Source organism: Aspergillus campestris (genome assembly GCF_002847485.1).
Source record: "Aspergillus campestris IBT 28561 chromosome Unknown P168scaffold_6, whole genome shotgun sequence".
Classification (NCBI taxonomy): Eukaryota; Fungi; Ascomycota; class Eurotiomycetes; order Eurotiales; family Aspergillaceae; genus Aspergillus; species Aspergillus campestris.
This window is the reverse complement of record NW_020194341.1, coordinates 55,019-77,552: the sequence shown is the minus strand read 5'-3', so window position 1 is coordinate 77,552 and position 22,534 is coordinate 55,019. Positions and strand designations below refer to the sequence as shown.

Below are 22,534 nucleotides of genomic sequence, written 5' to 3'. Positions count from 1 at the left end.
CCAGAAGCAAGGGATGGACGAACCTATTTGCGCTAACGCCCGAGGCGAGATCCAAGCGATGTCTATCTGCACCAGTCCCACATACATATCTGCCAAGGAGAGCCTCGTGTCGTGGGGCACCGCTTTGTCTAGCTATCCTAGGTGGGTTGCGTTGTGTGGAAAGGCGGTGTTACTTGGGGCTGCATGGGCCAAGCTCTGGAGCGAGATTGCTACACGTTGTTTTTTGTTTCATGTTGTGATTCGTGGCTCGTGCGATGGTGGGTTTCAGACGGGGTGGACGGGGTCTTGCAGCTTGGTGGAGTTGGGATGGCGTGGCTTTTGTTGTGATATGCTTGTTGAGGTTATTACATGGGTGGAAGCTATGTATTGTGGTACTTGAGATAGGCTAAATTGCTCATTCGTATGACATAGTGCTGAAGCTACTTCCGTGGATCTATCATCCGCTTATATATACTTTGGGGAGAACAGTAGGCGGTAAAGTCCATTAAGTCATTAAGGTCGTCATTCCCTTAATCTAACAATTGTCGCTCTTCCAAGATAATTACACAAACATAAACAAAAAGCTGTAGTACAAGCACAAGTATTCCCAACAAAACACCAGACCATGAAGACTCAACAGGGAAGACGGCTGCTTATTCGACCCGTATCTTCTTGAGCTGCGGAGCTCGCTCCTTCGGAACTGATATAGAAAGAATGCCATCCTGTAGGCGGGCCCTGACTGAGTCTTGGTCGACCCTGGTTGCGAAGGAAAACACGCGGTAGAAGTCCCCGGTCGAACGCTCACTTATCAAGTACTTGTAGGTGGGTGATTCAGTCTCCTCGCTGGGAGTCACCTGGGAAAACGAACTGCTTGAAGAAGCGGTAGACATTCCATCATCCTCACCAGAGTCCTCTTCAACAGTCGGCTGGTGATATTTCGGTGGTGGGCTGCTCGATTTCTGGTTGATCCGCCGGGTGGAGTTGGTCTTGAGGTGGTCTCTGCGCTCCATGTGGCCCTTTATAGACATTGTTTGGGGATCCGTAAATTCGATTGCGATATCCTCCTGACTAACCCCAGGTAGTTCGCCATGGAGGTGGTATGTGTCGTTTGTTTCATAAACGTCAAAAGTGGGGATGAATGGTGGTGTGGCTACCGCCTTGTTCGAACGGCTGGAGCGAGGAATGTCATAGTCATCGAGCAGAGAGAAAAGAGGCGCGCAGTTGCTCGCCAGAGGGGAAGTTAAGAAGACCATTGTTTCGCGATTTGGGAAGCTTTCCCCACTGTTGATATAGATTGGGATGTACAAGATCTGACGGTCTGGTGCTAGATGACAACCTTGGTTGATAACGATGCAGATGGATGGATTATAATAGAAGTGTGGATCTAGATGTTGGATTGAATAGAGATATGAATCGCTATTTTATAGACAAGAACAATTGTTCTGGAATCTGCTAGCTTATCAAAGCAATGAGCAGAATTGACCATGCAAGATTGTTGTGTATAGATTTGAACATGATGATATATTCAGCATGGAAGCAACTGGACCTGGCCAGATGCCTCTGGAGCCTTCCATATCCCGCGGACTGATAAGCGGTCTTGATAAGCAGCTACTTACTACTTCCGGACTAGCGCGTCATGGGTCCGGTGCTTCTCCGAGTTTGAGGTCACATGACCAAATACAGGTCTCGACTTCCTGTCCTCCTAGACGAATGCGCATGGCGCTTCATCAGAACGTCATCCATTCCGCCTCGTCGATACCATGAATATTGAGCATGTCTATCCGTCGGTTGTGTTTCCCAGTGGTTGTGGCATGGCGCGGATCGGGTCAGACAACTCTGTTATCGGATGTTGCGGATTCCAGGCGAAGAATACATTTCAAACTGCCTATGCCCTTTGCGTAATAAGTATTCTATGGCGTTGAAATCCTTTTTGTTGAGTGTCCTATGCTTTTCGAATTCCTTCCTGCCGGGGACGTTAGCAATTTTGCGTGAGCTGACAGATGGATGCTCAAACCTACCTAGTATAGGACCTGAAGTTCTCTCTTGAATCCTGTGCAGTGATCAATGTCGCAATTCATTAGTCTGTGTTCATGTCAATGGCCAGAACCTGAGCTAGAGGCGCTCACAGAAGGCTTCTTCCGAATTTCCCTCAGACATTTCCGGTAGAGGGACAGAACCTCCCGCTGAAGACCAGACAGTCGCGCCATGGATTGATACAAGTACACCTGATTTGGAAGCCAAATCAAGCGCTATATTTCATCGCATTTGTTGTTTAGCGACAATTATGGAGGTCAAGTATCGACAGAAGTTCTGTCATAGTTGATTGATGAATTTGGATAAGCGGACAAGCTTCCCTTCCTTAGCTCCGGTCTCTGCCGGTCTGGAGAAATCACCTTTTCCGATCGGGTGTAATGGGCCGTCACACAATTACCATACTGTGTAAGGCGACTAAGTCAATTGACTAGTTGTCTCCTTTCCCGGTCATTTTCAAGCCATAATCGAAGGTAATGCTGTGTACTCCTATGTAATACGTCTCAATGGTATGGGCCGAGGAACACCCCTCAGGCCGACCGAGTGAGGGAACGTGCCGAGCATGAAGCACTTTCTGTACTATGAAGGTCTCTAAGTACTTACTATCCCACCTACTATCACGGACACCCTTTATCAATCTGGTCACACTGAATTCGACGGTCTTAAACTAGTAGTTTCTTTTCCAAAATCGCCCTATAGTTACTGTCGACATTGATTTGTTCAAGATGGTCACCTTCTCTGTGAGTATAACCATAGACTACGTCATTTGACGCAGTTTCGCAAATAAACACACATCGCACATTGCACATCCCACCCTATACTTTGCATAGCTCTACATGATACTTGTTGGAAGGTCAAAGTCTGTTCTCTTTTTGGGTTTCGTGCCTGCGTGCTTCGTTGCCTCTTAAACTTCTCCAGCTTCTTTAGCTTTGCGCATCCCACCGTCCTCTCTCCGTACACTTAATGTTAGCCACTAACATTTCATACAGCGTCTCATTCACTTCCTGGCAAAGGATGGCCAGACCTACTACGGAGACGCCATCCTTCCCGCCGGTGTCACCGACATTGCCAAGACCACTCAAGCACGAGTGATCCAGGGCGATATCTTCGGCCAGCACGAAGTCACGGACAAAATCGCCGAAGTGAAGATGCTCTTATCGCCCCTAGCCCGCAAGGACATCGGAACTGTGCGCGGCTTGGGTCTGAACTACGAGCAACACGCCAAGGAATCCAACCTTCCTGCGCCCACGTACCCAATTCTTTTCTACAAGCCCATCACCGCTATCACAGGGCCACATGACGAGATCCCAGTCCCGAGCCTCGCACAGCAAAGCGAAGGATTGGACTACGAGTGCGAACTGGTCATCGTCATCGGGAAAGAAGCCCGTGACGTTCCCGAAAACCGCGCTCTGGATTATGTCCTCGGGTATGCGGTGGGCGATGATGTTTCCCACCGCGATTGGCAAATCAAGCGCGGTGGAGGCCAATGGGGTCTGGGCAAGAGCTTCGATGGCTGGGCTCCTTGGGGACCGGGCATCGTGTCCTCCAAGTTGATCCGTGATCCCAATGCGCTCCAGATTTCGACGAAACTCAATGGCCAGACTGTGCAGTCGTCTTCGACGAAGGATATGATCTTCGGCGTGGCTAAGACAGTCGCGTTTTTGTCCCAGGGCACTACTTTGTTGCCTGGTGACTTGATCTTTACTGGAACGTAAGTTAAGGCCTTGTTATAAATCCTAACCATGGGGTTTCCTGATAGGCGGGTACTAATCAGTTTCCTATAGGCCCGAAGGTGTTGGGATGGGCCGGAAACCTGCGCTTTGGCTTAAGGACGGCGACCGGGTCGAGGTTAACCTCGAAGGCGTGGGCTCGTGTACTAACCAGGTTGTCTACCAGAAGCCCTCATCCAAGCTTTAAAGGTTCCTACGGACTTCCTTGCTACAATTATTCCCGCTGAGGCTACATGTAAATAGCACATTTGTTACCCGTTGGTTGTTTATACTATGAATGCTCTTGAACACTAAAATACCAGACCATGTGACGTGGGATTAAATCGTAGACACTTCGGCGTTAACCTAAATACAAGCGGAGCACCTAGACCACCTGAGCTCCGTATCCCTTGATGGATTCAGCAAACGCCCAGCTCTGCTCCTCAAGCTTCTGGTCTTCATTCAGCTCTACCCCGTCTTCAGTAATGATGGCTATCGAGTACTTGTCAAGACTCCGGGCATCGCGATACCATAGAACCTTGAGACATTCTCTCAAGGCGGAAACCGCATCTTCCTTGGTGATCTCCTCGATAGGCTTCTCTTCTGGGAACAACCGGCGAAGGATCGGTACGGCGAGATGGGCACCGAATCCAGTTGCAAGGTGGGGGCCTGAGTATGTAGTCCCCAAAAGGTCAGCGGAGCTGAGGAAAGGCTTCTTGTCTCCATCGAATCCGGCGACTAGGATATGGTTCCACAGTGGGTTGAAATCGGATCGGCGTTTATAAAACACCTTCGAGAGATAGGTGTGAAGGTTCTTCGCGTTGAGTAGATTGCCATGGGTGGAGTAGTTCTCCCTGATGTCGATGGATTCTAGGAGACGGTCGATGTACTGCATATCAGACACATCACCGCTGAATCCAACCACGGCAGATTCACCGAACACACGTAGACGTTTGACATCGGTGAAACGAGACAAGGAACCATATGAAGCTGTTCATGAGAGAAGAAGGTGTTAATTCGGTTTCATTTCGTTTGAATACCCTCACGAGATCAGGATCGTACCTAAGTTGTCAGCGGCAATCGCAACGCCGCCGTTGAACTTGACCGCTACCACGGAGGTTCCGGTCACAGCGGGGGACTGAGTATGGGTTTTAGGACCGGTGCTCTTGAGGTAAGATGAGTTGTAGGGACCATAGACATCATCTCTGGGCTTTAGTTATCGTGTTAGCTAGGATAGCATCCGTGTGAAGATGAATGAAACCTTACCCGACCCCATAGTTCTGGGAAATGGTTCATCTTGAATGAAGGTAGGCTGCGTAAGTATTATAAAGGTGCGTGTATAAGTTTGTTCGGCCAAGTGATATGTTGAGATAATAGAGACCTCAAGAGCAAATGAAGAAGCTGAAATGCGTGGTTTGGGTTGATTGCTTAGATAGGCAGTAGAGCTGACGCAGGAGCTCCTCTTGCATTACACTCTCGGGCGGTGAAACCCATCTTCCAACCCGTGACATGACCGGCCAATACTACCTGGTACCAACAATGATGTCGTTGTCACCCACTTGATTAAGCAAAACATTGTTTTACGTGGTAAATTTAAATTATATTCATAGTATCTATATCATCAAATTCAATTCATATCTACACGATTATACAGTATAGTAATTCTATAGCATTGAATCAATATGACCAGGAATGTATTAATAATATAATAATCCTCCGATAAAACATAAATACGGCTGTATATCTTACCAATTACTTGTATATCTTCTTTCAGACAACGTCAACATGACAATAATCTCAATAAAAACATTGATTCTCATGAGGGTATATTTATTCATCTATCTTACATATATCATGTTTCACTTTTCTCGTTCCTCGGACTCCTGCTCTGAGTATGTAGGATTGTTGGGTCACTCAGTCGCTGTTGCAACCACAAAGTCAACCGTTCCCTTCTGACCAGCAGCTTGCTTCTTTTCTGCTGTATCCTGGGTTTTTTTCTGAGCCTTCAGGAGTTCCTCCTTGAAGCCCCACCCTGGGAGATCAGAAATACACCATAAGTCGGGTGGAAGGGAGGTAGAGTACTGCGCTTGGTCGTCAATTCCTGCATGCTCCATAAGTTTCTTGAGTAGACTTGGGTTCCTCAGTGAAGATGACGCGGCCAGCTTTTCATTGAAATGGGTGCCACGGCTTTTCAAGGACAGGAAGTGCGAAAACTTCGCATTGGCCGCGGGAGGAGGAGTTCCCGGCGGAGACGGTGGTATCTCAAGGTTCGGCACCGGGGGGAGTGTTAAGTCATGTATTAATGCACGAGGTGGTGGGAACGGTGAGGTTTGTCCATTGAGCGAGGCGCTTATTGTAGATTGGGTGTCTTCATGAGATGGCCCAAGAATAGGACCCCGAGGTTCCGAGTTTGGGTTCTTCTCCGGTAGACCTTGTTGGCCACTATGAGCCTCTCGATTCACTACCGTTCGTGAGATTCTATATGGAGAAAAGTAAAAGATGGAAGACCAAGGTACCTGGACTCTCCGTTGTCTGCAGACCTTCTCTTGGCTGCTCTTGCGGCGCGCGCTAGAAAGAGCTTTAGCTTAAGAAGTGAAAACAGGAATAATTAAGATTCATGGGACTGGATATACCTCAGTGGGAGGGGAAGTCTTGTCGTTAACTTCATCTTCGCTGCTGCTTTCATAGTCTCCAAGACCTAGCATAGTTGCAAGAGCTGCTGCGTAGGTTACAAAACCAGCTTAGAATTTGGAGATAAGAGATCTTGAGGAAGGTAACGCGCTGTCGGATAGAGGAGCGAAGAGGTCCCAATAAGGGGCTCAAATGAAAGCGATGATGATTAGAATAAATATTATGTTAAAGATTCCAACTACATACCATAGTAAAAAAGAGGGCAGCTTGAATAGCAGATCTATGAGGTTCTGGAGGTCATATGGCATGGGCCAATTGGCCCGCATTATATAAGCCGATCGAGCTGTTAACACGGCATCGCGTCAGAGAGGTTACCTACAGCTCAATCCATGACTGCTCCCCCAACCTCATTTACCCATAAAGAAGTTCACATTTCTCTACAGACAGCGATTTCATTATAATTCTATTTCTCCACGACTTACGCTTTTCCTACAACAATCCTCCAGTAATTATGATGTCTGCCATGGGCCATCAGTCTCAGAATGGGACAATCGGATATTCCTTTGGTACTCCGACCACTGCACCACACAAAGAGCACTCGTTCTATCCGTACGTAATGATCATGATCATCTGGACTGATGCAATAGTCAAACTAATAAACATGTTTCTAGTTACACCGACAATGGTGGCTCGACCTTAGGAATCACTGGCGAGGACTTTGCTATCCTCGCCGGTGACACTCGCTCCGTCGCTGGATACAACATCAACTCTCGATACTCCCCGAAGGTCTTCAAGATCGGTGGCGAAGATGATACTGGAGAGAATGCCCATATCATCCTGTCAGTTGTGGGCTTCGCGGCAGACGGACACGCGCTCAAGGAACGACTAGACGCCATTGTCAAGATGTATAAGTATCAGCACGGAAAACCCATGTCAGTCAGAGCCTGTGCTCAACGATTGTCAACGATCCTCTATTCGAAGCGGTTTTTCCCCTACTACGTAACCGCTATTCTGGCTGGGTTAGATGAGGAGGGCAAGGGAGCTCTGTACAGCTACGATCCGGTTGGCTCTTACGAGAGGGAACAATGCAGAGCCGCGGGCTCCGCTGCAAGCTTGATCATGCCGTTCCTTGACAACCAAGTCAGTTTCAAGAACCAATACATTCCTGGCAGTGGTGAAGGACATGACCTGCAGGCCAAGAAGAAAGAGCTGTTGCCGATGGGGACAGTCGAGCACCTCGTGAAGGATGCGTTTACTAGCGCTGTGGAGAGACATATCGAAGTCGGAGATGGCTTGCAAATGATGGTCATAACTAAGAGTGGGATAGAGGAGAAGTACTTCCCCTTGAAGCAGGATTAGGTGGTTCAGATGCGCTTCTTGTTCTATCTCTCATAAAGCCCAACTATTCAACTTTACGTGCTCTCATTATTGAAAATAATTGCGGCGAAACCTTCGTAATCATGCCAATTATTGTTCATTGCTACCATAAAAACCATAACATCCATGACCAGAGAATAAACAAAGTAAAAAAGAACTGCGCCAAAGGGGGTGGGAAACTAGAGGGACGATGATCTAAAAACGCTCCTTCATTCGTGCCGAGACCTTGCGAAGGTTTCCGTAGACCTTACCCTACTCATTGTCAACAATGAACGCAAACTAGGTGGGTGAGATGACTTACGGGAGGACTGCCCAGAATCAAGCTGACAATCGCCTCTTGGGCCACTAATATCGACCGGTACCCTCCGAGGATATGTATCTTCTGGTCGGCCAGTACGACTCTGGTCCGACTGGCGTTTTCAATCGCAAACTTCACCTTCCCGTCCTTTCCAGCTATACGGCCAACTGCGCGGCCAATATGTTCACCGTTGAGGGACGCTTTGACGTCGCGGATCTCGAACGAGCGGATGTATAGGTCATCCAGTCGCAATAGTGCAATGGCGTCGTCGACATCGAAGCCAAGAGTGAAAGCTTTGATGAAATCCTCGCCCTTCTGAAGCGCCCCGGTATCTGTGGTGAATTTGGAGGTTCGCAACTCGACAGCGCGATTCTTGATGTTCATCCGCACTTGTAATTTCAAGTGTTCGACGAGGGGAGGATAGATTCTTAGAAAGTCAATAGTCAGTCTCAGCCTGGTACTCGTGAGAGGTCACACTGACTTGGCCCAATATGATTTCAATGGCGACATCCTATGTGGCGGGACAGGCACTTTCCGAGTCTCAACACGGTAGACACCATTGACATCTTTGGCGGGAGTGAAAACAGGTCGTCCTTCTTCATCAATGTGCATCTCGGAGTCCTGGGCCGATCCTGCTACAGGAGCAGAATCCGCCGTCCCGTTGTCCACCGGGTTCTGGGTATCGATCAAGACTTCATCATTCTGGTCTTCAAGAAGCAGTTAGTTTGGAGGCTCGGGCCAAATTCGCATAACTGTCAAGACGACCAACCATGTGTTTGAAGGGTATCGAAGGGGGCGGCTGTTGTCGGTTCGCCCGACTGTTTAAGGCCTGTCGGGGCTGGCATTTTCCCGTAGAGTGTGGTGGTTTGAAAAGAAGAATTAAATTGACTTAAGGTTTTTTGTACATCTGCTTTTAGTGCCTTGTTATCATCTGAAATTCCTTTAGCTTTGTCCAGAGGAGTGGGGGTGCGGAAGTCTTTAGAGATTTTTACTGCAAACAATACAAACAGCCTTTGGGAGGCGTTGTCAGGCTCCAGGCACCCTACCTTCAACAATCGATAAGGTGATAAGATGATAAGATAAACCTGGTTTATAGCTTCAATTCAGAGGTTTACTTGATGCAGTAGTAGTCAGGTAGATCAAACCACCTGATTTCTATAGATGGCACTTGACTCTATTGTCCAAGTGTTATTGTGAGTTATATACTGGTCGATTGCTATCATCCACGGTCACTATCAAGGTTTCCCGATCTGGCAATACTTGAGAGACGCCTCAATAAACCGCTTGTTCACATGTCTTGAATCAACTTTCCAGTATAGTCAATATTGCCGGGTTCTTAATGTTATTCTTCTTTCCTTTTTCTTTGCGCGTGATATTTATCGTCTACATTTATTGACATCCATATATTGACTGGAACAGACACTAGTTCATTACACTGACTGGTATCTACTGCTACACACCTAGGTTCTATAGTTATTTATGTACTCCGTACGAGTTGAATGGGAAAGCAAGAAAAAGAAAAAAGCATTCTTACGTCGCAATGGTTGCTGGCCTGGAATGGAGATAGATCATATTATGTTTTGGCCTAACTTCAGTATGGGTGTTGTATTTTCTAGGTAGTTGTTTGCAGTGAGCAGCTAATGTGAAGGATTCTAACTTATCTGTTTGACTTTATATCCTTCTCTTGGACCACACCTTGCCCACTGCGTGAATAATAATATAATGATCCAAGGTCTATTATTATTATTTTTATAGTGTTTTCTTTTTCGAAAAGGGAATTCTTTATACTCTGTACTCCGTACTCCGTACTATCACTCAAGCCAAGAGAGAAAAGTATTGTTATGACTAAAGAATAGCTAGGCTTCATATGCTCTTGTTTTCTTTGTTCAATAATTGTTTTGTTCCCATTGATATCAGTGTAAAACTCTTGCCATTGTATATTCACATTATCCTTGTAATTGGGGTTATTGTCATCTTCATCCACGCCCCCCTTTTCTCTATTCTCTTCCCACTTGACTCTAGTTCAAGGGGAAAGAAAAAATGTGGCAAAAACATATCTACATTGAGACACACTTTGTTGATGATTGTGATCCATATTATCATTTTCACTCCCATTCTCATTTACAATTCTCTTCTCCTTCTTCTCCTTCATCCCCTCCCTGATTTTTATAACCCCCTCTATAATGTGGAAGGACTTGTCTTCATCGAAGGTCTTCAATGCGGGTACGGAATCGCCCCCCCTATATTATCGAGACGGCCCGGGTGTAGTTAGCGTCGACTCGCCGGTTTTAGTCCGCGTCTCCTCAACCATGCCAGCTCCAATTCTTAAATTAAGCCATGTCGCAGGAACACCAAGGTCGTGACAGTACTAGAATTCCACGGCAATTACCCACAGAAATTACTGGTTTCCCTTCGGCCAGGCATCGGGCATTTGGAAATCTTTCCTCGTGGGAAGGCGACCTCGTTCCTAGGGATTATCTTGGAACACCATCGGACCGTCTGATCAACTTGCCTCCCGGGCCTACTGCTATTGCCTCTCCCCGCAAACCTACCAATCCTACCCCGTCTCTCTCAAATTCTAGTTCCCAGCCCCAGTCTCCTGCCCTGGAAAACCCCGGTTCTTCACAACATCTACCACTGCGGGATATTGTTCATCCCGCAAGCTATTCCAATAATAGTCAACTATCACACGCTTCTTTTCCGGCTCCTCCGTCGACTGCGGACTCGACCATATCTAGCCCACCAGGGACGACGCTGCTGCCCAGCAAATCCGAGCAGCATGATAGAAACATGAAGGAACAAACAGACAGCAGCAATCCGCGTAAGGATTCGGACGCAACGGAGTCAATTCAGTCAGCGACGTCTTCCCCGATATCTTCCGTCAAGTCTTCGCGATCGATGACCGGCGAGCGCAAGGTCTTGGGCCAGCGCACAATGCCCCGAACCTCATCTATCGACTCCGCGATATCCTCCCTTTCTTCTGTTTCGCAGTCGCATAAGACTTCCTTCGATGCGACCGCGTTGAGCCAGGCTGATATCGGGAACCTCATCGCTACTGCAGGTTCTGCCGAAGCAGTCATCGTACATCTTTTGAAGGAAAAGCACCATGCCGCGTCTCAAAACTCCCAACTATGGAGGCTAGTCGAGAAGCAGCGCACTATGGTCCTCGGGCTGAACAAAGACCTCGAACGCGCTTTGAAGGAAAAAGAACGCTACAAGAAAAAAGTCAAAGAACTCCAAACCCCGACGCCCCCTTTACCATCTGTTCCAGGCCCGCAAGCACAGCACAAGCCCCCAAGCAACAATGACGAGGCTTTCCGCCAAACAACTGCGGGGGAAGAGCCGCCCTCAATCCAAGCCACACACGCGGGCAGGTCTGAACTCGGGGAGGTCAAGCGGTCAGGTTCTGATAGCGAGGGTTTGAAAAACCTCCACGAAATTGACCCATCTCTTGCATTGCGAACAGGACATACAAAAGCCAAGCCGGGAGGAATACTGGATAGGTCGCAAGGACAAAACTCCCCAGATCCACCAACGTTGGTATATGCACGACAGGAATTATCAAGGACAAGTCCAACCTCGCTTACAAGTTCCAATTCTGCCGGGAATGAGCATATCGAAGCCCAATATAGACAGCAAAATGTATCGCCCCCGGCCCGAAAACCTCCCCCCGCCCCGCTCAATCTTAATCATCTCGACCATACAAACATAAACCACCCTGGACCATATGATTCCGATTCCGACTACGAGGATATCTTGGCCGTGGACGAGTTGCCAGTGGATCGCGGACGGAGAAAGACGAGGGATGAGGATGATCGAGATCGCGACTTCATACTGTCGGACGAAACGAACCCACCGAGTAATTCCGATAACAACGGAAATTCATCGCTTGTATTCCCCGGGCTTGTTGGATCTGCCTCGGAGCCGCGACAAAGGTCGACATCGAGCGAACAAGTAAAACCCTCGGGTTTCACACTCAGTCCCAACATGGCACATGCACCATCTTTTGGTGATCACCATATCATCACTGCCCCTAAAAGCCCAGGATTGCCCATCAGTCCCAGACCGGAAGATCGCCCCATTGGCTCTCCGTTGCCGCGCATGCCGAGAGACATGTCAAATCCGTTGAATTCTCTGCCTGTGTCTTCAGATGCCAATGTATCAGGATTAGCCCTCTCTGCACGTGGTGGAAAATATCAAGATTCGTTTGCTACGGGGCCATCTACCCCCTCTGCGATTGCAAATGAGCCGTCAAGTTCATTCGCCTTTGTGGACGCTACAAGCAGGCCTATGCCATCGATAGATTCGGCTGTCAGGGTAGACAGTCCACAGTCACTACCCTCAACTTCGAATGGGATTTACCAGGGACTAGTGTCACCGGATTATCCAGACCTTTTACTACCGCCTAACGCTCTTCCGTCGACGAAAGTCAAGGTGTCGTCGTCACGCCTTCGGCCTTCGAGAAATAGCTACATGGCCTCCAAGCCTTTTGAAGAGGAACCTGTTTTCACACTGAGTATATTTTCGCGATCGAATAACTCGGAACTTTGGCGCATTGAAAAGGTGATTGCAGCTCTACCACTGCTAGATCAGCAAGTCAAACAGGTGTCTTCGTTCTCGGAGAAGTTACCTGATCGGTCCATTTTTACTGGACATTCTCCCGCGAAAGTTGATGCTCGGCGTGCGGCATTGAACTCCTACTTTGAAGCCCTTCTCAACACTTGTATGGACGAAAAAGCAGCCCTAGTGGTCTGCCAATTTCTCTCGTCTCATGCAATCGAGGCTCGGGACGATGAGACTAGCTTGCTAAAGGGTAATGATCAACCTGAGTCCGAACTGATTCGCGGTCAGGATGGGAAACCTAGAAAGGAGGGGTATCTGACCAAACGAGGAAAAAATTTCGGAGGTTGGAAAGCAAGGTATTTCGTGCTGCACGGCCCTGAGTTGAAGTATTATGAATCGCCGGGAGGGGCCCATATGGGAACCATCAAAATCTACAATGCGCAAATTGGTAAACAGTCCCAAAACGGCCAGAACACCCCTCCTTCGGGTGTCGAGGATGACACTGATAACCAATATCGACATGCCTTTCTTATCCTGGAACCAAAGAAGAAGGATTCCTCTGCACTTGTCCGTCACGTATTGTGTGCCGAGAGCGATGAAGAAAGGGACACATGGGTTGAGGCCCTTCTAGAACATGTCGGCGGAAACCCGGAAGCTGAGGCCTCTAAACCTGCACCACCCAAAGCGCAAGTGCAAGCACAAGCTTCGTCAAAGGCGACTTCCAACACACCTGGCAAGCCAAAACTATTTGGAAATGGACCTAAAAAGGGCAACAGGGCACCCGAAAACTCAGAGCTAGAGGGTGCAGACACTGTCCAAGGATTCAGTTTTGATAGTGCCGTTCCAGCAGAACCCCCGGTTTTTGGGCCATCTATCGATCAGCCAAATCCCAAACCTTCGTTGATCACACCAGGGCCATCAACAGATAACTCAGAATTTGGCCAACTGACAAGCCCTATTTCAGAGCAGGGCCAGTCCAGCAAATTCATATCCGGGCCCACTAACGGTGCAGTCATCCAAAATGCCGGCGCCTGGGGCAACAAGGCAACAACGACCAGCACTAAAGAGAAGAAACGCAGCATCTGGGGTTTCCGTACAAGATCATCCTTTGATCTCGCGTCCCAAGTTCAAACCAGTTCCGAGTCTCCAACAACACCGGTCCAAAGCAGTAGCCCAGGGTTCCCAAGAGAGCTTGTCCGGCCAGTCTTTGGCATCCCCTTGGCTGAGGCAGTCCAGTTTTGTGCGCCACAAGCAGTCGATGTGACTCTGCCGGCAGTCGTTTATCGCTGTATAGAATATCTTACTGCCAAGAAGGCAGAGCTGGAAGAGGGTATATTCCGTCTGAGTGGATCAAATGTGGTTATAAAGGGACTCAAGGAACGGTTCAATACCGAAGGCGATATCGACTTCCTTGCTGATGACCAGTACTATGACGTTCATGCCATTGCCTCACTTTTCAAGCAATATCTTCGGGAGCTACCCGCGACAGTCCTTACCCGCGAGCTGCATTTGGAATTTTTGCGTGTCCTTGGTAAGTGACGTACTGTCAGCATATGCTCTATTCAGCACTAATTTTCCTCCTGCAGACCTTCAAGAAAAACACAAGAGAATCCAGGCCTTCAATTTCCTTGTTTACAAACTCCCAAGACCGAATTATACTTTGCTACGGGCGCTGGTCCAATTCTTAATTGTCATTGTCAACAACTCTGATGTCAATAAGATGACTATCAGAAACGTCGGGATCGTTTTTGCTCCAACATTAAACATCCCGGCACCTGTCTTCTCGATGTTCCTGACTGATTTCGAAGACATCTTTGAGCATCCCCCGACTTCCAACTTGGGGACACTGGAGCCGAATACCTATAATCCAAACTCCCCAGACGACATCCGTTCTCCTCGTCGTCAGATGTTTTCTGATATACCGACTCCCGCCTACAATCAGACAACGTTCCGCCGAAACGTCGATCCCCGGGATGGTGCCAATGACACCGGATTCGTTTCGGTCCAGCCGAGCTACGGGCAACATCCAAACAGCGTCCCAGAGAAGCAAAACTCCAGCCGGTCGGGTTCGCCTGCCACCAATAGCATGCTATCTCCCAGCATGGACAATTCTCATTCGGCTAAAGCAAAGAGAAGAGAAAGTTCTTTTCTCTTCATGGAGCTGAATAATCAGCAATCCGATAATTTTTGTGAGTGTCCCTTTGAGGATCTTTATTGGAATGATGGACTAATTAGCAATCACAAAAGCTTGAGAAGTTGAAGCCCATCAATACGCTCCCGTACTGTCTATCTACCTACCGTGGTCCCTTTCATTCCTCCATACCCAATAGGCGTCACGCATTCCATTCGCCAGACAATGGGTCTGCTTATGCGACAAAGCCCAATCATGATTTGAATGAATGTGAAATGAATTAACACAAGCCTAAAAAAACCTGGCCAGGAACCATTGCACTAATCATAATCAAATTCTAACCGTTGCACGCTATTTTTGTTTATATCCTGTGCAGTTCATGGATTATATGCTTTCTTCTTCATTGATATCACTTATGTTTTATACAGATCCTGGTTCACCGGGGTCTCTTGCTATTTTTGTCTGACTCTTTGCTCGATATAATATCCATCCCATTGTCTATTGTCAGAAACAAGTTCCACCATATTCTGATACTCCGGGACTTGTGAATGGCCGAGGCTCATATCCATCTACCTCTAATGAAGTGCTCTGGCATTGCAAGCTCGTAACAATAGCTCCCGTGCTCTAGTCTAGAACTTACCAAACTATTCAGTTGAATAACTTTCGCCTTACTCTGCACATCAATCGATCCCACCGGGCTGATGTATGTATGTATATGTTACACTAGAATCTCAAATTCGTAGAAGAAAAACACCGGTGCAGGAGAAATTCGTGACAAAAGAGCAGTATTTCTAGCTTCTCTCCTGGCCAACCCATGCCTAGGTCTTAAAACCGTTTTGACCGCTCACCCCTCCAGAACCCCATCAGCTCTCCGTTTTCGCTCACCCAATCTCGAACACTATCTACCAACGCCTTGGCCATGCCTTTATTCTTCGCTTTCCCATCCGACACAAGCGCATTGCCAGGCAATCCCGACGATGATGCAGCACGCTCTCCCGTAGCGTACTCGGACCCCATACTGGGCAAGACATTCTCACCCGCACTCAGGCTCACAAAAAGCGCAAAGGGAACCAGCCAGACACAGAGCCCAAAGTATGAAGCCACCTCCGTGAAAGTCGGGACGTCTCCCGCTCCATACTGGTCCCAATTACCCGATCCCCGGAAAGCAGGCAGGGGCTTTGAGAAGTGGCAGAACCAGAACCAGTGGTTCAGGCCGACGAGGACGCATGATAGGACGAATAGGGGGTCCGATAGCTTGACGATGGGGAATCGGCGGAGGTTGCTTGCGTAGACTATGTGCGAGCCGATGCTGAGGAGGGATAGGAAGAATGGGAATCCATCGAAGAGGAAGAGGAGGATTTGGACGGAGATGATGCCATATATCAGTCGAGTTAATACTCGACGCGCCAGCACTGTATGTTCCTCCACGAGCTCCGAAAGGTAGTAGAGACCGGAAGCTAGTAGTAAGTATTCTGTCAGCCCATCGCTGTTTTATGTCGCACACCCGTTATCTAGCGAGTAGGTAGTCAGGTCCATGGTATAGTTCCTTACCTATAGCGAGCGTAAGGAATGAGAATCCTACTATAACTCCTGCGTATCCTATCAGTGGCAGGATCCACATCTCGAAAGGAAACGAGAAGGGGCGGGGGGGGTCGAATGAAATAAGAAGGGAAGGTCAAAATCACTCGAGAGACCTTCAGCAGGCAGAAGAGCGTGAATCAAACAGATTGTCTTGGTCTATGTATGGGACACGAGGATGTTCCAGCTTGGCGCGGATCCATCGTACTGATCCGGAGCCGTCACGATGCCTCAGGCCGCAGGTAAATGCCAAGGAATCGTGGGCGGAGGGACGCCAAAAAAGAGAAAAAATGATAAAGGCTAAAGTGATCGCCTGTTATCAGTACCAAAATTCTTTTTAAACATACCCGCAATATCAGTCGCAGATTGTCTCTGTACTCTGTGTACCAATCTACCTAGCTTGGGCTTCTGTTTAATATCTGCCAGTCTCTGACTATACTGAGCTATATTCAACATGTCACGCCCTGAGGATATCTTGTAAGTTTATCTCCGACAGGGAACAATATACAATCTATTTACAATGTAACCAGGCCTCCGGACCTATTCTACGGTGACGATGAGTCTCGAAAATACACGACTTCATCTCGTATACGAAACATTCAATCAGACATGACACATCGAGCCCTCGAACTCCTCGACCTGTCATCTCCGTCCCTCATCCTCGACGTCGGCTGCGGCTCTGGCCTCTCCGGCGAAATCCTCTCCCAAGAACCTCGCGAACAAGGTGGACCGCACACATGGATCGGAATGGACATCTCACCTAGCATGCTGGATGTTGCGCTTCAGCGAGGCGTAGACGGCGACTTATTTCTCGCGGATATCGGCCAAGGAATCCCGTTCCGACCTGGAACTTTCGACGCCGCCATCAGCATCAGCGCTATCCAGTGGCTTTGCAACGCGGAAACAAGCGACGTCAGCCCAGAAGGGCGACTGCGGCGATTCTTCGAAGGTCTCTATTCGAGCTTGAAACGTGGAGGCCGTGCTGTCTGCCAATTCTACCCGAAAAACGATGCCCAGCGGACCATGATCAGTGGAGCTGCGATGAGAGCCGGTTTTGGGGCAGGAATTCTTGAAGATGACCCCGGCACGAAGAACAGCAAACTTTACCTTGTTCTAACAGTTGGCGGTGGCGGTCTACAAGGTGATATCACCGGCGTTGTTGACGGTATGAGTGACGTGAATGTCTTGGATGCCAGGAAAAGAGCGATGGAGAATGGCAAAGCATCTTTGTCAAGAAAGGGTGACAAGGCCTGGATCATGCGGAAGAAGGATCAAATGACCAAGAAGGGCAAAATCGTCAAAGCGAATTCCAAATATACTGGAAGGAAGAGGAAAATTGCATTCTGAGCTTGAATCCTTCCTTTGGTCCATGCAGTCTTCGTACTCGCTTCGGCACGGTCTCTCAGGGCCGGGAAACCTCAATTTCAAAAAGCTGATTCTACCACTGGGGTTCAACCAGCTCTGGCCGTCTACCGCATCGTTCACTGACGTGTTAAGGCCATAATGTCTCATCAGTAACGCTAGCACCATCGGCCCATATGCTCAGGTCTTTTGCTCCCAGATGCCGTTGACAAGCGGTGTCCGGATTCCTTTTTTAGAGCGTCTATTACCCGTCATGCCGTGGGGCTACATGTCTCAAAGAACGCTAAGCGTGGTCTAGAACACCTCGCGTTTCATGGCCGGAGTTCACACGCAGCACGTGCTCATTGATGTGGGCACGCGAAGAAAGCAGAGTAAAACCAACATTGGGTCAGCATTGTCGAATAAACTTAGGGAATTTGTCGCCTATTGCCAATTCACAGACTACAAATACAATCTGCTAAGGCTTAGCTCATCTTGCAAGGCTAAAAAAGACTATTATACTGAACGTACAATTTGACATCTGATGTTATTCGAATCATTGATAATACAAATTATTTACGCACGATTCAAGGGTAACCGGTGCAACTTCCCAGCAACATCCTATACAAGCCCTCTTCTATCGAAACTAGAAACACAATAAAAGCTAGCAGTCCCTTCCAAATTACAGGGAAGTCTCCATCTTATCCAAAACGGCCCGGGTGAATTCGTGGGTCGTAGCCTGTCCACCCATGTCACGCGTCCTCGTGTGGCTAGAAGAATTCCTCAGTCAGTACGGGTGCCATTGTAGATTTCGTTTCTTTGGGGTTTTTGTACTTACCCTTCACCAATTACATCGTACACAGCCTTCGAGATTCTGTTCGCGTGGTCATCCAGACCCAGGTGGCGCAAGAGCATGGAGCCAGAGAGGATCATGGCAGTGGGGTTAGCCTGGTCCTTGCCCTTGATATCGAGACCGACATGGCGACAACCCGGCTCAAACACGGCAACATCGCGGCCCATGTTGCAGCCCGGAACCAAGCCAGGTCCGCCGACAAGAGCGGCACCAACGTTGGAAAGGATGCCACCGTAAAGGTTGGGCATCACCATCACGTCGAATTGTTGGGGTCGCGAGACAGCTTGCATGGACGCATTGTCGACAATCATATCGTTAACTTCCAAAGTGGGGTAGGTCTCAGCAACCTTGTGGAAAGTGCTGCGGAACAGACCGTCGGCCAGTTTCATGATGTTGGCCTTGTGGATACAGGTGACCTTCTTTCTGTTGTTCGCAAGGGCAAATCCAAAGGCGAACTTGGCAATACGTTCCGACTTGGCACGAGTGATGATCTTAAGCGACTCGACAACACCCTGCACAGATTGGTGTTCAAGACCGGAATATTCTCCCTCGGTGTTCTCACGAATGATGCAAAGATCGACATTTTCATGGCGTGTCTTGTAGCCCGGGATGTTCTTCACGAGGACGATGGACGCAAAGATGTCGAGCTCTTGGCGCAGAGCAACGTTGAAAGACTGATGGCCGGAGCGTTCCACCGGAGTAAACAGGATACCCTTAAGGCCCAGCTTGTTGCGACGGAGCGACGCGATAGACTCCTTGAAAAGTTCCTCCGAGTGCTTATTTCCCGTATCAACGCCACTGACGTCTACCTGTTCCCACTCAATAGGAACATTGTCGGCCTTGAAGATAGTCTTGACCGATTCGGCAACTTCGGCACCGATACCGTCACCTTAATTGCGAAAGCGAAAAAAAAAAAAGCGCGTCAGCGAGTCCGGAACAATCGCGTAGGGAGTACATGGACTGGTGATCTATACCTGGAATCAGGGTAACGGTGTATTTACCACCGTACTTGGTAGGCTTGAAGATGTCCGATGAGACGCTAGCGAAAGCTGCTTCGGGTTAACAACGGCGGAACCTGGGCAAAATCGTGACCGAAGGGTAAACCATACATCGGGCAGGGATCGAAGACCGGGCAATGCTAGGAGACACCGTTGCGCGGTGCAGGAAAGACTGACCACCATGGCCATATTAGTCAATGCATATATAAACGACGATGCGAGAAGGGGTGGGTCTCCGTAAGATAGTATGCCAATGCCGAAAAGAATCAACCAGAAAAGAATGACAGAAAGCAAGGCAATTGCGCTGTACAATCCAAGCAGAAGGAGGGAAAGAAGCAGTAGACGAAGAATTCACAACGTTGTGGAGACAATGGCAAAGTAGGTAACCTGCAGGATTGAAGAACAGAGAAAAAAAAAGAAAAAAAGGAAAAAAAGTGAGAGAACACCGAACAGTCCACAAACGAACGACGGTGGGTTTCAAATTCTTACCTGCGCAGGTCGCGCTGCCCTCAGCGAAAACATTTTCGGGAACAGGTGGAAGTATATAGATCGAAAGAAAGGTGATATGAGGAGATTGAATAGAGCCGGAGCAGGATGTGCACGGTAGAAGGAAGGGGGGGGGAGGACAAAGAGACGGGAGGACGGAGCCGGCGGAGCGAAGGAAAATAGTCAGTTGGCCTAGGCCGTCCAGGTATTTGATACACGAGGCAGGGAAAAATAGCGGATGGTCGCGGCACTATGATACGGTCAATCTACGGTCCGATCTTATCTTTGGCTCGGGAGGATTTTAGTCAGAGACCAGTCGCCACTCTAGCTTGACCCTGACATGATGACGGGGTTTGTACAGGATACGATGTGGCAGTGGGAGTTGTTACTGTAGGTAAGAGGTGCTCGGAATGAGTTGGCTGCTCTGATCTACTATTTCATACAGCAATTGATTTGGTATTTCTGTTATCTTGATTTGACATCGCGGTAACAGCGGGCAATGCTTGATTACCCAAAATTACAGTATTCTCCCGTGTATTGACTGATGAAATCATTACTTGGGAAACGATATCCAAGTATCAAAAGATATACATCTGCAGGAATTAGACGCTGTCAAATCAAACCTCCAGTACAATTTAGATTGTTGTCTTCTGAGGGATCTTCACTCGACCAAGCACGTGGTTACTATCATAAGGTTAATTCACCCGGCGTCCTTATTGATGTCCTTTTTTGACTAGCACCATGCATGCCATTCATTGATGACTTGAAAGAAAGACCAACTACAGCCCTATTTGTTCACGGATCCGTCAACTCCAGCATAGCCCAATTAAGCCTCATGAAAGATGTGATGAAGGGGTCTATTGAATGTAAGGAGGCACGAGCTCAACTCTCTCTATTCATCATCCAAATGGTGCTCCCTCTACGGCCTGATGGCTGGCCCTGACCTGCAGGCACCATTCTTTTTTGGCAATCGACGCCATGGCGGACCCTCTTTGTAGAAAGGAGAATCGGGTGAGGCTTCCATACCATGACCAATTGGTAAATCAATAGATATCCTTGGTGTACTGCCTGAACGACAGGCGCTCCTGACATGCCCTTGCTACCTTTTCTCGTGGCGAAAGTTCCCCTTTTCATGCATCAATAAGGGTTATTGTCATTCTTCAATGAAATGCCCGTCTAGGGTCCGGACAGTTCGATGGTTGAATAACTATATAAGTCCTTCTAGATGTCGTGGAAATGTAGACACATCCTCCAGAAAAATCAAAAAACATCATCTTGTGAACATCTAGCCAGGATCTATCAATCTTTTCATTCGAACTTCCTCCCTCAGTCACCCCACCCGCCAATATGAAGCTCGTTACTCTTGTCCTTGCCTCGCTTGCGGCCACCACCGTGCAGGGTGCCGCCATGCAGATTTGGTGCCACTTCCCGGGCCAAGGCTGCTACATGCTCAAGCGTGCGGCCGATGCCACCGGTGCTGTCAAGCGTTCTGCTGAAGCCTTGGCAGAGGCCATGCCCGACCCTGAAGCTGTCAACACATGGTGCCATTTCCCCGGTCAAGGGTGCCAGAAGGCTAAGCGAGCTGCCGAGGCTATCGGTGAAGTCAAGCGTTCTGCCGATGCCCTGGCCGAAGCCATGGCGGCTCTTGAGGAGGAGGATGAGCAATAGAGGGTTCGTTTGCTACAACCAATACCTGACACCACTAGGTGGTCTGTGTTTCTAAACCGGTTCCCTTTTCGTGTATAGTTCTCTCTGGTTCGCGGGTCCTGAGCGATCCTTTTGGGATATGTTCCACGGCAAAGATCGGTTTAAGCAGGTGTGACATACGGCTCACCTCACGTGCTCTTTCGTTCCTGCGTTGGTCGGTGAAGACAATGTGGACTGCTTTTATGCCTGCCTTGCTTGTTACCAGATCAAGGTAGTACGCTCTTTTGTCCAGTCATGGGGTCAGAAAATAATGAAAATGAAATACTTATGGGGGCTTGGAGGTCCATTTGGGAGTATATGGACAGTGAAGCGTAGGAGAAATGATTTTTGCTTGAAAGTCTTATTTTTAGGGCTATGAAGACTGCCCTTGATTTATACGTACCTAACACCGAGGGAGGTAGTACCAATCTTACCCCCCCCCCCCCCCCATGGCCATTGCTCAGTTAGTCTCATTATCAGAGTAAATGTCTTTTATAAGCACTGTGCAGCAAGCCAGTCTAGTAGAATCTGTTACTGTCAATCCCTGCCCTCGCCAAAGTCGTTCGTAGCTTGTCTATAGAATTCATTCGGTGTCTCTTTCTGGCGGGCCAGCACAAGTGCCAGACCATGGGTGGATTTATGGGTTCTCGTGGGTTTGATCATCGCCAGTGGCTGCCCATCTCTTCCCAATGTATCATGGGAGCTGGTCATGATGGTAGAAATGTAATGAGACGACTAAGTCGTCTCAAGAGCTGGTAGGAAGCAAGAAAGTTTATGGCATAGGCGACTGTTCTTGAAGACGTGGGAACCTGCAAGATATGCAATAAAGAAATAATGACACTTTGCTTCGTATAGTCAGCTAACTCACTAGGT

General features: G+C 48.4%; 11 protein-coding genes across 11 annotated transcripts; 5 read left to right on the top strand and 6 right to left on the bottom strand.

Annotated features, from left to right (window-relative positions):
- Window positions 1-505: 505 nt before the first annotated feature.
- P168DRAFT_150045 (Hsp20/alpha crystallin family protein) lies at window positions 506-1,370 on the bottom strand. Its single transcript, XM_024832795.1, has one exon. The coding sequence runs from the start codon at window positions 1,230-1,232 to the stop codon at window positions 633-635; it is 600 nt and encodes a 199-aa protein (XP_024692603.1). The 5' UTR covers window positions 1,233-1,370; the 3' UTR covers window positions 506-632.
- A 1,209-nt stretch (window positions 1,371-2,579) lies between these two features.
- P168DRAFT_327031 (fumarylacetoacetate hydrolase family protein) lies at window positions 2,580-4,032 on the top strand. Its single transcript, XM_024841191.1, has 3 exons — window positions 2,580-2,750; window positions 3,000-3,721; window positions 3,795-4,032. Exons 1-3 carry the CDS (start codon window positions 2,736-2,738, stop codon window positions 3,925-3,927), a joined length of 870 nt encoding a protein of 289 aa, XP_024692602.1. The 5' UTR covers window positions 2,580-2,735; the 3' UTR covers window positions 3,928-4,032.
- pre4 (proteasome core particle subunit beta 7) lies at window positions 4,023-5,148 on the bottom strand. The gene is made up of 3 exons (XM_024837142.1): window positions 4,986-5,148; window positions 4,782-4,929; window positions 4,023-4,709 (listed from the first exon to the last, which is right to left on the bottom strand). Exons 1-3 carry the CDS (start codon window positions 5,013-5,015, stop codon window positions 4,105-4,107), a joined length of 783 nt encoding a protein of 260 aa, XP_024692601.1. The 5' UTR covers window positions 5,016-5,148; the 3' UTR covers window positions 4,023-4,104.
- Window positions 5,149-5,534: 386 nt separating this feature from the next.
- Window positions 5,535-6,609, bottom strand: P168DRAFT_290131 (HCNGP domain-containing protein). Its single transcript, XM_024837141.1, has 3 exons — window positions 6,353-6,609; window positions 6,236-6,287; window positions 5,535-6,180 (listed from the first exon to the last, which is right to left on the bottom strand). Exons 1-3 carry the CDS (start codon window positions 6,422-6,424, stop codon window positions 5,630-5,632), a joined length of 675 nt encoding a protein of 224 aa, XP_024692600.1. The 5' UTR covers window positions 6,425-6,609; the 3' UTR covers window positions 5,535-5,629.
- A 134-nt stretch (window positions 6,610-6,743) lies between these two features.
- prs3 (proteasome core particle subunit beta 6) lies at window positions 6,744-7,826 on the top strand. Its single transcript, XM_024834347.1, has 2 exons — window positions 6,744-6,959; window positions 7,022-7,826. Exons 1-2 carry the CDS (start codon window positions 6,862-6,864, stop codon window positions 7,707-7,709), a joined length of 786 nt encoding a protein of 261 aa, XP_024692599.1. The 5' UTR covers window positions 6,744-6,861; the 3' UTR covers window positions 7,710-7,826.
- Window positions 7,804-8,955, bottom strand: P168DRAFT_268577 (pre-rRNA-processing protein PNO1). The gene is made up of 4 exons (XM_024835098.1): window positions 8,795-8,955; window positions 8,507-8,732; window positions 8,029-8,452; window positions 7,804-7,979 (listed from the first exon to the last, which is right to left on the bottom strand). The coding sequence occupies exons 1-4, from the start codon at window positions 8,868-8,870 to the stop codon at window positions 7,923-7,925; spliced, it is 783 nt and encodes a 260-aa protein (XP_024692598.1). The 5' UTR covers window positions 8,871-8,955; the 3' UTR covers window positions 7,804-7,922.
- A 1,438-nt stretch (window positions 8,956-10,393) lies between these two features.
- Window positions 10,394-15,312, top strand: P168DRAFT_252730 (GTPase-activating protein BEM3). Its single transcript, XM_024834346.1, has 3 exons — window positions 10,394-14,119; window positions 14,175-14,777; window positions 14,836-15,312. Exons 1-3 carry the CDS (start codon window positions 10,816-10,818, stop codon window positions 14,838-14,840), a joined length of 3,912 nt encoding a protein of 1,303 aa, XP_024692597.1. The 5' UTR covers window positions 10,394-10,815; the 3' UTR covers window positions 14,841-15,312.
- Window positions 15,313-15,383: 71 nt separating this feature from the next.
- P168DRAFT_268571 (uncharacterized protein) lies at window positions 15,384-16,445 on the bottom strand. Its single transcript, XM_024835097.1, has 2 exons — window positions 16,271-16,445; window positions 15,384-16,176 (listed from the first exon to the last, which is right to left on the bottom strand). Exons 1-2 carry the CDS (start codon window positions 16,338-16,340, stop codon window positions 15,545-15,547), a joined length of 702 nt encoding a protein of 233 aa, XP_024692596.1. The 5' UTR covers window positions 16,341-16,445; the 3' UTR covers window positions 15,384-15,544.
- A 306-nt stretch (window positions 16,446-16,751) lies between these two features.
- P168DRAFT_235761 (18S rRNA methyltransferase BUD23) lies at window positions 16,752-17,644 on the top strand (the record flags this gene model as incomplete). The annotated part of the gene is made up of 2 exons (XM_024833488.1): window positions 16,752-16,774; window positions 16,828-17,644. 2 exons carry the CDS (start codon window positions 16,752-16,754, stop codon window positions 17,642-17,644), a joined length of 840 nt encoding a protein of 279 aa, XP_024692595.1.
- A 523-nt stretch (window positions 17,645-18,167) lies between these two features.
- On the bottom strand, window positions 18,168-20,011 carry P168DRAFT_268567 (isocitrate dehydrogenase (NAD(+)) IDH1; the record flags this gene model as incomplete). The annotated part of the gene is made up of 5 exons (XM_024835096.1): window positions 18,168-18,408; window positions 18,477-19,380; window positions 19,466-19,540; window positions 19,601-19,661; window positions 19,979-20,011. The coding sequence occupies 5 exons, from the start codon at window positions 20,009-20,011 to the stop codon at window positions 18,321-18,323; spliced, it is 1,161 nt and encodes a 386-aa protein (XP_024692594.1). The 3' UTR covers window positions 18,168-18,320.
- Window positions 20,012-21,322: 1,311 nt separating this feature from the next.
- P168DRAFT_281657 (mating alpha-pheromone PpgA) lies at window positions 21,323-21,643 on the top strand (the record flags this gene model as incomplete). The annotated part of the gene is made up of 1 exon (XM_024835941.1): window positions 21,323-21,643. One exon carries the CDS (start codon window positions 21,323-21,325, stop codon window positions 21,641-21,643), a length of 321 nt encoding a protein of 106 aa, XP_024692593.1.
- Window positions 21,644-22,534: the final 891 nt, after the last annotated feature.

What these genes read in the sequence shown, in the direction of transcription:
- P168DRAFT_150045 (XM_024832795.1), bottom strand. Translation starts at nt 1,232, where the DNA reads ATGGTCTTCTTAACTTCCCCTCTGGCGAGCAACTGCGCGCCTCTTTTC.
- P168DRAFT_327031 (XM_024841191.1), top strand. An exon ending in GACTTGATCTTTACTGGAAC is followed by an intron (nt 3,722 to 3,794) that starts GTAAGTTAAGGC and finishes AGTTTCCTATAG; the next exon opens with GCCCGAAGGTGTTGGGATGG.
- pre4 (XM_024837142.1), bottom strand. Translation starts at nt 5,015, where the DNA reads ATGAACCATTTCCCAGAACTATGGGGTCGG. An exon ending in TCCCAGAACTATGGGGTCGG is followed by an intron (nt 4,930 to 4,985) that starts GTAAGGTTTCAT and finishes CGATAACTAAAG; the next exon opens with CCCAGAGATGATGTCTATGG. An exon ending in GATTGCCGCTGACAACTTAG is followed by an intron (nt 4,710 to 4,781) that starts GTACGATCCTGA and finishes TCTCATGAACAG; the next exon opens with CTTCATATGGTTCCTTGTCT.
- P168DRAFT_290131 (XM_024837141.1), bottom strand. Translation starts at nt 6,424, where the DNA reads ATGCTAGGTCTTGGAGACTATGAAAGCAGCAGCGAAGATGAAGTTAAC. An exon ending in AGACTTCCCCTCCCACTGAG is followed by an intron (nt 6,288 to 6,352) that starts GTATATCCAGTC and finishes AGCTCTTTCTAG; the next exon opens with CGCGCGCCGCAAGAGCAGCC. An exon ending in GCAGACAACGGAGAGTCCAG is followed by an intron (nt 6,181 to 6,235) that starts GTACCTTGGTCT and finishes CACGAACGGTAG; the next exon opens with TGAATCGAGAGGCTCATAGT.
- prs3 (XM_024834347.1), top strand. Translation starts at nt 6,862, where the DNA reads ATGATGTCTGCCATGGGCCATCAGTCTCAGAATGGGACAATCGGATAT. An exon ending in AAAGAGCACTCGTTCTATCC is followed by an intron (nt 6,960 to 7,021) that starts GTACGTAATGAT and finishes ACATGTTTCTAG; the next exon opens with TTACACCGACAATGGTGGCT.
- P168DRAFT_268577 (XM_024835098.1), bottom strand. Translation starts at nt 8,870, where the DNA reads ATGCCAGCCCCGACAGGCCTTAAACAGTCGGGCGAACCGACAACAGCC. An exon ending in TTGAAATCATATTGGGCCAA is followed by an intron (nt 8,453 to 8,506) that starts GTCAGTGTGACC and finishes TGACTTTCTAAG; the next exon opens with AATCTATCCTCCCCTCGTCG. An exon ending in TGATTCTGGGCAGTCCTCCC is followed by an intron (nt 7,980 to 8,028) that starts GTAAGTCATCTC and finishes GACAATGAGTAG; the next exon opens with GGTAAGGTCTACGGAAACCT.
- P168DRAFT_252730 (XM_024834346.1), top strand. Translation starts at nt 10,816, where the DNA reads ATGAAGGAACAAACAGACAGCAGCAATCCGCGTAAGGATTCGGACGCA. An exon ending in GGAATTTTTGCGTGTCCTTG is followed by an intron (nt 14,120 to 14,174) that starts GTAAGTGACGTA and finishes TTCCTCCTGCAG; the next exon opens with ACCTTCAAGAAAAACACAAG.
- P168DRAFT_268571 (XM_024835097.1), bottom strand. Translation starts at nt 16,340, where the DNA reads ATGTGGATCCTGCCACTGATAGGATACGCAGGAGTTATAGTAGGATTC. An exon ending in ATTCCTTACGCTCGCTATAG is followed by an intron (nt 16,177 to 16,270) that starts GTAAGGAACTAT and finishes ACTTACTACTAG; the next exon opens with CTTCCGGTCTCTACTACCTT.